General features: G+C 38.9%; 1 protein-coding gene across 2 annotated transcripts in view; it reads left to right on the top strand.

Moving 5' to 3' along the window:
* Positions 1 to 13,901, top strand: part of grik4 (glutamate receptor, ionotropic, kainate 4) — a 235,311-nt gene that overhangs the window by 181,720 nt on the left and 39,690 nt on the right. For both annotated transcript variants that reach the window (XM_079353701.1, XM_079353702.1), the window contains 3 exons: positions 4,206 to 4,367; positions 7,532 to 7,684; positions 8,616 to 8,720. In XM_079353701.1, coding sequence (XP_079209827.1) covers positions 4,206 to 4,367; positions 7,532 to 7,684; positions 8,616 to 8,720 — 420 coding nt within the window. The remainder of the gene's footprint in view (positions 1 to 4,205; positions 4,368 to 7,531; positions 7,685 to 8,615; positions 8,721 to 13,901) is intronic.

Below are 13,901 nucleotides of genomic sequence, written 5' to 3'. Positions count from 1 at the left end.
AACTTACATTTCTATAGCTTATCTACAAACTCAGCTTTTCAGTGAGAGATATCAACATTTCTGTCACAAAATTTAGTACTCTGTGTGCAGTAGTAATGTAATCGAGAGAATCGCTATAATCTCAGCATTTCTGTCCTATTTAGGGAGATGAGACTAATACACAAAGAGAAGAGCTAAAAGAGGCTGCTTGATAGAAAGGTTTTTGCTTCATTTTGGATATCCTGTTTTGAATGGTGGATTTATGGAGGCTTATAGTACTGCAAATAAATATTCCTGTATGTGTGTGTAGTTTGGTATAGGCTGTGAAGGGTTTTCATGACAATAAAGCCCAATATCAGCAGCATCAATCCTCATGGGTTTTCATTATTCACCGTTAAATCTGACGATATCAAAACAAACAAATCACAAATCTGAGCATTTTGTCTTGGTACAAGTGGTCATGTGTAAAAGGTTCATTATATGGACAGCCAGAAAACCATTAAGAAAATGAAGCCAAAGGAATAAAATCCTTAACAACTATAAATTACATAAAGTGAAACTAAGGGAGGCAAAGACAAAGAATAGATGAAGGAGAAACTTTCAGATTTTGAAGTTATTGAGGAGGGGAAGAAACAGTTTTTGGTTGGTTGGCTCCAGTTCTGGCTGCTGATGGATCTCCAGGTGACAGCCGGTGTCAGGGGGCCCTCGGCCACACTGTCACTCCCTTACGCTATACACCATCTCTTCCCCGCTCTTCTTCACTCTTTCCATTTTTTCTCTTTTTCCCCCCACATTGCTTTGTACGCCCTCAGTTGTGCCAAATGAACTCTCGCCTATTTCTGTCTTCAATGATTCAACCTTTAGCTTCCTGGCTTTTCCTCCATATGTGTAAACATTTGTCTGATTTTGTCTCTGCATTTCTGCCCCTAAAACAACATGAACACAACACATTAGTTTTCCTCAGACATAGCCTGAGGACACTTTTTGTAACCTTGGTCTTCAGTGAGTGTGTGTTTGTGATGCTTAATTATAGGGCTTTCATATCCATGTGTGAGTGTGCACATGCATGTTTAGGGTTTCATGTGTCTATGCATATACTGGCACTCTTGAGGGGTATGTTTAATGATAAGCTCGTTTGCACAGCTCTGCCTTTAATGATCTATTGAAGTACACTTAGCCAGTAATTATACATCCAGTCCTGAAAGGCTTTTGAAGCAGCACTGGGGACAGCTAAAGATATGATACGGTAAGAGGACTATAGGAAAAGTGATGAATTTTTGTAATACACAGGAATCAAAAGTCTAATAACTTTGCTAGATCAAATGAAATCAAAAAGGTTTGTCAAATTAGATTTTTCTCCAGTGATCACAAAGTTAAATCTTAAATAAGGATTACATGTTCCTCCAACTCTGCTTCTACTGAGGAACATGTGTAATCCCTTTTTTCAGCTCTCCTTCTCTCCTCAACTTCTTTTAATCATCTCATTTCAAACATAAAATGCAAAATGAAGAGGGCCAGGCTATCACTTTCTCTGTAACAGTTTGTTCAGTAGAAGATTTACAAAGAACAGGCATTCTCTTCTCTAACTAGATGATTAGACCATTATCCCAGTCATTAACAAGTTGTCTCTTGAAGTTATTTTTTTCTTCTTTAATGAGTTCCAAGTTAACTGGTCTTGGATTTGCAAAACTTGCATTCTCACGAAAAATACAGTTGTCAAATATCTGTAACTTTTTTATGTGCTTTAATTACTCCTTTTTTATTAGGTGCAAATAGTGGAAACTCATTTTGGCTTCAGGCACATTTACAGTCTTGGTGCAGAATGACAAACAATCAAGTCAAAAGAGATTTTCTCTGGTGACAAACAGGAAAAAGCTTTGATAGAATAATGAGAATCAAAGGTAACACTTTGAATTAAGATCACAATATTCACCATGAACAACTTGGTTATTAGCATGCTAATTAGCATTGTACTGGTTGTTTATTAGTCATTATTAACTGGTTATTTGTACTTTACGCTTTATGATCATCAATATTAGCTAATGGGCCTTTTCATTTTTTTAGTAAAAAATAAATAAAAAATCCCTCATTTAGAAGACTCTAATCTCTATGACAGTGAAATGCCATATTCTTATGTGGAAATCTTATTATTATTACACCACCTTGTAGAGAGTCCATCATGTCTAGCTGAAGCAGGCTGCCACAGGCTGCTGTCTTTGGACTGTCCAAGGAGGCTGCCTTGGACAGGTGTTTTTCATAAAAGCAAAAAAACGTTCAACTTTGTAGCTCTCTACCATTTTCTCTCCCTAACTCTCCTGATCATATATTGGCCCTACTCCACTCATTTCTACAATATTTCTGTAAGGAAGGCCAACCAGAGTTGTTGTTTTAAACGTGCAGCAAAACACCTGGGATTTCCAGGTAGCTGAAAGACTTAGCAATGGGGAATAATAGACCATACACTCAAAGTGTACACCTGACTGTTTCCTCCTCCCCGACCATGCTCGAAGTCGTTATCAGTGAAGTTACCCACTTGTGTCCTCACAGTGCAGTGACTCATACGCCGTCCCATCCTGGTCTAAGAGCTTTTATCAACTTATCAGTTATTTAAATCACTGACCTTTTCAGTCTTATTGTCTAAGCGCCCATTATCTTTTTTCCCATTTCACATCATTTGTTATTCAGGAAAACTTTAAAAACTGCAATGAAAAAGTTACAGTTAAACAGGCCTGACTCATTCAACAATGGTTTACAGCAGGTTCACACGAAAGAAAATACAAAGCTCAAATCAGACAAAAGACACAACCCACAATCAGACTTAACAGCAATACAATCTGGTTTGTAAGTATCAGCTTAATATGTATCAATGATGTTGCTATAATGTGGGATCTCATTTAGATTTCCGTATATTAAACAATAACCTCTGACCAAGGATGTTTCTGTAAGCCGGTACTGAGATTAATGCTTGGGAGAGTGATCTAGTGATGCATTCCTGATTTGTGTTGAATCTTGGGACTAGGAGCACTAAGTGCTGGAGATGAGTTGTTGTTATGGATCTGATGGTAAAACCTAATGGTGTGAATGTTTGTATAATTCAATTAAGTAATATCTGACTTGCTTAATCCCCTCTCTTCCCTTTTCCTCTAAAATCCTTTTTTTTCTTTTTCATTTTTCTATTGCTGCTCAGCTGAACCTCAGACCTAAAAAAAATTTGTTTTTGCCTGTTTGCTAACATTTTGATTTTGACCTAAATGTGTAAAGTCAGTACCGCCTTTTAGGTAGGTTCTTACTAATATGACAAGAGGTCTTCAGGAAGTGTAGCAGCTGGCAACTTTGTTCTTTTTTTTATTAGAAAAATAATGTTCACCCCTTAAAATGTCTATATACACCTCTGAGTGTCTTTCCAACTGTACTTGACCATTAATGCATGTAAAGTGTGTTTCCATTTTTCTCCCCACACACTGGCCAACAACCCAATGTCACCTCTTTCCATATAAACCATAGATGTATCTTTTGAAAGACTCCCCTCTTCCACTTACCAACACGTCATATTTTCAGAGTTTCTTGCTTCGTTGACACCTCAGTTAGCCTTTGGTGGATGTCTGTCGTCCGTCACACCCCCATCTCCCTTCCTTTCTGCTCATCCTCATTTTTTATAACTACTTGTCCCTTGCCAGCTGTTCCCCAGGCGTGAGGAAAAGTTTTGTGTCTCTGGGGCAAGAAAGCCAAACAGTAAATATAGTTATTTGTCTGTCCTTCAACGTCGATCATTTCAATATGCCTCAGATTTTTGTCAATTTATATGCAATCTTGTTTTTGTTTTTTTCTTCTATTTCCTGTCTTTGATCGTTCTCAGGTGTTTTCTGTTTATCCCTCTTATTTAGTCCGATATTCATACTAAGACTTGTGGATGCATTTGCCGATGAAACATGCATAGTTTTGTACAGTGATGTGAAGCTAAATGGACTGAATTGGCAAATTGCTGCAGCCTTCTAATGTCAATCACCTGGAAAATGGGAGTTAATGAAAACTAAATGAGACAGATGGATTCCGATGTAAACATGATTGATTAACATATGCCGTTTTTACCTTGTCAATAATTCAATACATTATTGTGTGTAATTTAAAGTAGACCATGACCATTTGTGTTACAGCTCCCATGTAGGTCAGCAGCCAATAATCTGTTTCTCTCCGCCTGTCTCTCTCCCTCTCATTTTCCCCTTCAGGAATTCTCTTTACTTCGGCTGGACGATGTGGTGGACCAACGAGTCAACATAGTCGGTTTTTCAGTTTTCAACCAAACACATCCCTTCTTCCAGGACTTTGTGCTAAGCCTGAACCGCTCCTGGCAAGAGAACTGTGACCATGCACCCTTTGCTGGCACCCCAGTAAGTGTACACAACACACACACACACACACACACACACACACACACACACACACACAAACATGATCCTACACACAGTGAAGAACAAAGTCAGCAATGCAGACCCTTTTCAACCTTTGTATTGTTGGAGTAAACTGGAACCAGAGTTTCCTGCAGGATTGAAAAGTTGTTTTTTTTGTTTCCATGCCAAATCCAAACAGCCTTCAGAGATGTTACTCTTTTAATATACCATAAAAAAAACATTGGAATGTAGATATACAGAGCTGACATTTCTTGTATACTTGAAGGGGATCCTTTAGGCAGTTATTGTTTCCCAAACAGCTCATTTGCGAGGTTTGGCACCCTCTTTATTACATTTAGAATTGCCTTGTCTTCACTAAATGTGCTTCAGAGGAAAGCATCTGCCTTTAAATCATTTGGTGTTCTAACCACAACTTGTTCAGCTTATTACTTCTTTGTTGTCTTTCGTTAAATGTTTTAAAAACTGTGCTCAGCATAATAAATTTCATGACTTCAAACCACAGCCTCAAAAAGGGAACTTACAGTTTACAGAAAAATGACTGAAGGCTGTTGCATGCTTGTATTTCACTCAGCAATGAAATGAATCATACTCTTGATGGCACATATACACAGAAAATGTGTCCCCATTGTTGACCAAGTTGCCATTTGTTGCCGAACAATCTTGAACGTATTTTATAGTAGATGCTTTTCAGACTGAGTGACACAAATGTGTGTGCCTATTTCCAAATGACCTCTTGTAAATAAGACCAGATTTAATATGAGTATTATGTGGCTCCCCATTAATCTCTCTCAAGGCTAAGCTCTCGCATACAGTACATTTCTCCCGAAGTGTACCTCGTAAAAAGCTGTATCTGAGAGTAACAAGATTCACCTCACCATCAGATTGAGTTCCTGCTTGCAGAGATCAGACAAGAAGTTAACTCAATATTTTTTAAAACATTTTTGATTGTACATCATCTACTTGTAAGGAAACTAATTACAATATGATTGTGTATATGTATTACTGCATATCTTAACTTAATAGAGTAGAGAAAAATGTTTACCCTGTTGTCCACATACTCATAAAGTCAAATGTGTATACTTGGACTGAACTCCTTCAAGGAAATTACATATTTTATTTCACCGTTCTATCAAACTTTTTTATGTATTTAGATATAATTGCCAACAGATACAAGAGCAGCACATCTTTGTGCAGTTCTTTATGTTGCTTAAGGGCTTCATTAGAAACCACAAATTAAGCAATTTGATTAAAGAATAAACCCCCCTCTCTGTTTGAAGTCAGCTGAAAACAAAGAAAACTTTCACCAATCCCTCTCTTCTGGTTCACACCAGTTGGGCACTGAATCAGGTAAAGAATAGTTTGAAAGCAGTGTTAGATTAGGGCTGTGTTCTGTGCACAGCAGGTCACTTAAGATATGTCTAAGCCTGCAGCAATTAGGACTTGTGACTAATTAGCTAATAACTAGAGAGAATAAAGGCTGATGGAGGCAGAGCAATACAGTGATTAACTCATTTAGACACGCACAAAGATAATGTGCTGTAGTTTCATTAACAATAATTAGGTCTGGAGGAAATGTGTCTGTGGGGCTCACATATAGGAAACATGCGCACAAGTGACCTCTTTACTTATAGAAGTTAATCTGGGAGAAAGCAGGAAGCTGCGTGTTAGGAGGGTATATCAAACTAAGTAACCCCACACATACACACACACACACACACACCCACACACACACACACACACACAAGTCCAAGTTCTAGTCTTATCTGAGACAAGACATGACAGTAGTTGTGTCTGAGAGCTTCAAACAGAACCAAAGGCTGAAAGGTTTTTGATGCAGAATCAGAATTTTTTTTAATCAGGGCTGAAATATTGAAATCAGCTCTGACAGGCAAACACAAGCTGAGTGTCAGACGTGCTTTTATTCAGAATGTTGACTCTAGTCGCTATGAAAAACATCTGGAAGCAGACTTTTGCATCTCAAATCTTCTCTTTAAAATATATAGATAGAACATGTGAGCTGACAGAGCAGTCTTTCTCCTTGCATGTTTATATACTTGATATTCCAATACTAGTAATGGTTATGTATTGAATGACTTTTTGAATGATGTATTTCTACCGTCTTCTTTCAATACTTTTAAGTCACTATATATTGTAAAAAAAAAATGTATTCTGATGAAAAAGAAAGAAAAGGTCAAGACCTGTGCATTCTTGATGCTTTGAGAAAGAAAGTAAGCAATAAAAAAGACAGCAAGGAAGACAGACTTAAAGTGTGAAACAGCAACATGTTAATGCCTCGACACTATCGTTCTCATGTTGAAGAAATGATCTAATAAGAATGGAATATAATCTGAATAGCTGTTGTAACATTTACTTGTCCATGGTATTTTTCATTGTGTGTGTAAAACCCGAAGAGCATCGACTCGTACTTGTAATGTCTTCACAGGCTGTTTATCTGCACCATATTGCTCTTAATGTGCAATCCAACAATTATAGTTACCAATTAAAGGTTGTAGCACATTATACTCTTAAAGTTTAATGGCCTGTAATAGCTCTCTTTTTTCTCCAACATGTATTATCCATCACAATATCCTTCAGTCCTATAGATATCCACCAAATAACAGATGTACAGCAGGCAAGCAACTCGTCTCTTCCCATAACTGCTAGTGTAGGCCATAATGCATTTAAACAAATGTACATACTGTGGCAGGATGCAGAGTTAGTAACAATGAGACCTTCCAATTCTGCCGGTCCATGGGGGATGAGACGCAAAGCGGCCTTTTTCCACAGTTTTCTGGCCCATGCTGAGAGAGGTGGGCGGTAATTGGAATGGTCAGGATGCGCCAGCTTCATTGGGGAGAAGAGAAGGAAGGACGGAGAGAGAGAGAGAGAGAGAGAGAGAGAGAGAGAGAGAGATGGTTTCAATGCTGTCAGCAGATCAGAGTCTTTCTAATGATCTGATGGAATAATCTCACTTCTACTCCAGGGATAAGTTAACCCCTTACTAACTGTTAACCACTGACATAGTAAACTTGCAGTCTGTGTGCTTGAGATATTTGCAGCCTGTGTGTGTGTGTGTGTGTGTGTGTGTGTTTGGATGTGTATTCATAATGTATTCACCTCCTTCCCTACCTCTCCCTGTGCAGCTCTCCTCAGCTCTGCTCTTTGATGCGGTATACGCGGTGGTGGCAGCCGTCCAGGAGTTGAATCGAAGCCAGAATGTTGGTGCCACTCAGCTCTCCTGCAAGTCCTCCAAGATCTGGGAGCACGGCACCAGCCTCATGAACTACCTGAGGATGGTAAGACTGCCTCTGCTGGACGCCACACCTCAGGGCCAGTATTACATATGAACATACCTTGAGGGAACACATTGGGAAATGTGGCTCTATACTCTCTTGTGGTAGATTGACAGTATGGATTAGTTTATACGGTAAGAACAAAGCTGCCACTAGCAAAACTTAGCAACAACGATATTTGGTTATGTTTTACGTTGTTATCAACTGAAAGTCTTGGCTTTTGAAAATTCAATAAACTCATGAGAGAAAATCAATACTGACCTTCTCCATGAGCTTGACCGTCTGAGATCATCTACTTAATTCTGTTCCCTAACTCTTTTGAAGTTCAGAATTAGAGAGTAGGAACCAGAGTGAATACAAATAGGTGTATATCTTTACAATAAATGTTAAGCTACTACTAGCAGCCAGCAAGCTGTCATAAATGAAACTGATTTAGATCTTCTCACCTAACCTTAGGCAAAAAACCACAGTCAGTTAGTTTTCTGACACTCTTGCCTGCATCAACAAGAATAACAGGGAAAACATAATTAGATGCTGTCAGATAGCCGTGATCATAATATTCTGTAGCCTGTGCTTTCATGATTGCTAATGATACAGTCTCTATCCATGAGGTGACTTTATCTCATCTCTACCTAATACTGTGAGACTAAGAATGAAGGGGTGACAAAGAAGACCTGTCAGTGAATAAAATGTTTGTCTTGTTAAGAGAAAATGATGTACTATCAAAATACTTAAGGGTGGCGTGTGTTTGATTTCAGGCTGTTTGCCTTTACTTCTCAGAGAAAAAGCCAATGATTAATGTGTCTCTTATTTTGCTCGAAAAAAAATCCACCCTGCAGTCTTATTGATGATAGGTGCAGCGCAGAAGAAAGCAGGGAGAGTTACCGAGTGAGATTGTTTAACATGTTGCTCTCTTTCTCTCTTTGTTGGACAGGTAGAATTGGAAGGTCTAACAGGCCACATTGAATTCAACAGCAAAGGCCAGCGGTCTAACTACGCCCTGAGGATCATGCAGAACAGCAAGGAAGGACTAAGGCAGGTAAAGTAACTCTGAGTCGTACAGATGTCATATTGGTGTTGTCGACCTGAACATTTGTCACAGTTTGTCATAGCATAACATCCACAGTGGCTCAAAAGAGTTGATGTGTGAATAAGCCGTGTTAATGAAGTTGCTCACACCTCCATTTTCACTGACCATAATACACTTGTTATTGCTGAGCACAAAGCTTGTGAGAACAGTCCTGATCTCAGCAGGGCAGTCCTGCTGTCAAATGTTACACTTGTTGTCTTTATGACAGAGATATAAGTCAAGCTGGATCTTACAGCAGGAAGCTGTGATAACACCCGCTCAACAGACTTTTATAGAAACAATCCCTGTTACTCACTGACTTTGCTGAGGTGCAAGAGAATAAAGCCAAATGTTAGGGCATGTTTTACTGACACAACATTTTGGTTAGGACAAAGGTTTTTATGTAGCTTTTTTTTTGCTGCTTTCATTAGTTGTACATGCATGTCTTTGACTTATTGAATATATATATATTATTTAAGGTGTTTTATTCTTAAAGTAATTCTTTATAACTTTGCAATGGATGATGGAATATCAGGCTTTATTATTACAGTTGGTGTTTTCATTGTGCTCTTTTATTAAGTGAGAATATGCAACACTGACCAAAAGTCCTTTCGGTCTACTTCCTCATCCACCCTGCTATTTTTTTTTTTTTAATCTGTGCTAAACTTTGGTACCAAGGAGCACTATTTCAAATGTTTACATTTTATCGAGTTTGAACACAGGATAACAAAGGCTGAACGTAGACTCTAATTAAATGAAGGTGACGAAAGGCGTTTGGCAGGTTCGAGTAATGAATGGTTTGCAGAAGAACTAGTGTTATTATGCTCTGTAATGGGTTAATTTCCCACTTTGGAAACCTGCGACCAAGAGTTCAGCCAAACGAGACAAGAACATCCAAAGGTGTTTGAGGGAAAAACTGTTTGGGCAAATTGATTGCCCAATACTCTACCATCCATCAACAGCATCTCCAAATGCTCCAGTGGAGCTGAGCCATCACCAGCAGTAAAACTCTGAGGTTGATTACCCAGGGAAAAAAAAGTAAGGTTGGAAGAGAGTAATGGATTGTTGGCGGAAAAAAGGTTCAAAGATAAACATTATCCCCAAAGTAGCAGAACTCTTGAATAGCAGAGGGATAGTGGTGTGGATCCGGAAAGAGAATTTTGAAGTGGATGTGTATAGTTTTATTAAGGTCGGCCATTTTAAAATGAAATGTGAAAAATATAAAGAACAAGCCTTTTTATATGAGTTTGTTTTTCATTATGTTCAGATATATAATATTGCCCAGTATTTTCCAGAAGTCTTTGATGTGGTCTTTACAAACACATATTTGAGGCTTGCAGGTTCTTTCACTATAAGGACTTTTCGAGAACAAAAGTCCTTATAGTGGTTGACAACTGAACAGTTAAAAATGCAGAATGTTTTGCAGCTATTCCTTAAACTTTGAACAAAAATTCTAGATTAAGATCTTTTTAGTATCAGATTAAAAAAAACACGGACCAATACACTTGTAGAGTGGCCAGAGGAACACCTGAAAAACAAACCCTAGAATTTGAACTTCAACGCACTCTTGTTTTTCAGTGGTAATTTACAGCCATTCTAACTTCCTAAGGCAGGAAAGACGTTATGAATATAAGAACATTCATGTCATAGTGCCATAAATCTCCAATTCAGCTTTGACCTAAATGGTTGCAATGCAAAGTAAAAAATGGACACAGTTTTGATGATGGCTACAAACACACGTTGAAACACACTACCAAAAAACAACTCTTTGCCCTTTTTTAACTCAACTGAATTCTTTGCCTCTTCACAGTTCTCAAACAGCCAACAATGAAAGGACATTAGACCCGACTATCTGCTTGAAACACTTTGAACACTGTTTCCTATAAATCCCTGGTCTAAATATTTCACTTTTCATCTTAAAGCCTAATGTTTGATGTGACGTGATAACTGTAATCCCTTTAGTTTGTGTTTTTCATGCATGGTGCAATTTTCCTCTGGATATACCCGTTTCTCACTCTGACAGTTATGTTGTGCTTTTTTTCCTCCTGCTGGAATTATTGTGTTGTTCTGTCACTTTATGCTACATTATGTATGATGGCTTTAATTTAACCATAATCCAACAAACACTATTCTGCTGTAGTAAATAACTTTATTTATGCATCTTATCGACAGCCTTTTGGTAGTAATTATGCTATTATTATGAAGCATATAGCTTCACAGTACAGAGACAAATACCTGAGCTTCACATCTCTATTTCAAAACATTTGACATCACAGAACAGATCAAGTTTTAGCCTGAATTTTTTTTTAAAAATCTGACCTCAGCAATCAGTGAAGAGTAAAGCCCATCTGCCTTTATTAACCTTGTCCGTGTCTCTTTATGTCCCCTCTTTACACTGGCACAGGGCCAGTCAACAGAAGGATAATGCAATCAGGTCTAATGTGATGATTTCAAGCAGAAGTATTATAAAGCAGCCCTGCCAGTTATGGTAATGGAGAGAGGGAAGGTGCTACTGTACATGGGGGATGGGACGGGCTAGTTGTTGGTTAAGTTGAGTAACACCTCTCACATGCTGCTGGGTTTGGACTGCTGCAGCCAGACAGAGACTGGAGGTGCCAGGGCTTTGGCAGGGCTAAGAAAAGGTGGTTGACTGCCCACACACACACACAAACAAACACACACAGTCCCACTTTTACACACAGAGTTTTGGCAGAATATATTTAACTGAAAAAATATAACATCTGTAATTCAGGTCTTTTCTTTGGCTAAAATTGAGGATCCTCATGAACTACATCGGCACTGTCTTGCCAGTCAGTGCAAATTTAGTAGAGAGGGTGCTAAGTTACAAAAATTAACTTGAAAAAGGAGAACAATATCTGCCTTCAATGTTAACTCTCCCTGTGGGCAATGGGGCGTTTTGTTTATGGCAGCCGATATCCGTTTTTCCACCCGCCTTCTTCTCTTTTTCCTTGGTCGATAGCACTGGCCATTCCCTCATCTCAGGCTCTTTATTCCGCCATAGATCTTCTCACATGTGTGCGCATCACGTCCTATGGGGTTCAACACATTGCAGCCAACTGTGAACATAAATTAAATTCCTCTTTCACACATTGAAATATGTTGTGGTGATCTTTTGCCTTCATCTTTCTGTTTATTGATCTGTTGGGCTGCATCAGTTTGTCAGTTTGTCTATACTCAATTTGGTGACATCACAGGTTGTTTTCCGAATGACTTTAATACATCTTACAATTTGATTAGTAAAAAGCACAAGTCATTGGAAACACTTTGCAACTATGACTAGAGTATTCATCATTCCTCTTGCTTAAACGTTCTCATTGAAGCCCTGCCGTCATGACATCTTTATACTTATATATTGATTTGTTACCTGCGTGTTATTGGTGTCCCAGTCTGGAAGTATACATTACAATGCAGCGTTGTGGAAGCACAATGTGTGAAGAGGAGCTCTACAGGCACACACTCAGATACGCACACACACACACACACACACACACATTATCTCCCACTGGCTCTGCCGATCTCGTCTCAGCCCTGTAACGCCTCTCTTACTATCTCCGACAGCTAGTGAGTAGCCATAAGTCGACACAGTTTTTGTTCTTCCTTGCTGAGGAATAGGCAACATGGATCTCAGACATTAAAATCAAGCATCCCATTAATGCAAATACAAATTTATATGTTTTGATTTTTATAGGTTTTGAATTATCAAAAGTATATTTTCACCATGTCTGGTCAGTGCTTAATGTATCACAGTGGGAAATATGCATACTATCATCTTTAAATGGCCCATCTAAAACTTTGCAGAACCACTTTAGATAATCCTTCAGTTAGCCAACCTTATTCTCAAAATATAACACAGCTGCATGACGCAATGTTCTTTATTTGTTCGGTTTTTGGCAGGCAAAGTGAATTTCCCAGCTGCTCCCGCGTTGGCAGCCAGTTAGGCCAATGATGATGATGATGTAATAAGTTTGCAAAGCATTGTCTAATGGTCTGGCGGAAGCACAACCAGCACCTGTAACCAACTACAATAATCAAATGAGGCAAAAGAGGCAGGTGGAGGGAGTGAAAAAGAGAGAGACAGAGAAGAGAATAGAGGACAGGAGGATGACAAGTGGAAAGTAAATGAGACAAATAAGGACGAGCAAGGACAAAAGGGATAGGAGGACATGATGCAAAAACAGCGATATAACTAGAAACAGTAAAACAGTATTTCTGCATGTCAAATAACAGCTTGGGCACTACTATAGCTGTCACTACACATTATATTAAAGGCAATATCATTGACCTTAACTCAATGAAAAGCCTAAGTGTATTATATTCAAGAAATAGGCTTATATTCCTTTATATCCTGTTTCAAAAAACAAGTTCAATGAGCTAGATAAAGGAGCCTAATAGAAGTGTTGATGTTTTTCTGGCAGTAAATTCTCCAGATGGTGCAAACACCAGGGGTGAGCTGTAAAACAGTATCAAACTGGATTTATACAAATGGCTAATATAACTCAACCTGTTCCTGAACACACAGACTGCTTTCTCCTCTCCACAAACATCAACGACTGAGCAGTTTCCAAACTCTACAGCCTTGTTGCTGGATTGAATCACTGCATTTTCCGTTAAGGCTATAATAATAACTGTTGTCTCTATACTGTAAAACCGGCTAGAGTACTTTTAACTGATCTGACATCCGTTCACAGTGTATATATGCTGTCGTGCTAATGTGGGTGTTTTTCTGCATGCCTGTTTTTAATGTTTATACTTCTGTGTTTGTATTTGTGACAGCATTTGTTTGTGATGGGGTTGGTGCCAGCCCCCACAGCCTTCTCCTTGGCTCTGCACGCAATTGCACACATCAAACCTGCCGCCATCTATGCATGTTCAGCAGAGGCACAAGTCTTTCCAGAATAAACACACTGAACCACAGCGCACATATATTCCGACAGAGCAGCCCAGCCTCTCTGTAGCCCCCTACCCACACTACACTGGCCCTCATTTCTGCATGGAGCTCACTGACAGCAGCATGCCTATTAACTGGAGGAAGCTGTAAAATGAGTAATTATTGCAGTTTGCAATATGCAATCTGTTGGCTGTTAGAGCGCTAAGCTCTGTTGTGTGACTTTGCAGGAGACGGTGCAAGCT

This window comes from Symphodus melops, assembly GCF_947650265.1.
Source record: "Symphodus melops genome assembly, chromosome: 10".
NCBI lineage: Eukaryota > Metazoa > Chordata > Actinopteri > Labriformes > Labridae > Symphodus > Symphodus melops.
This window is presented reverse-complemented; position numbering and strand designations above follow the sequence as displayed.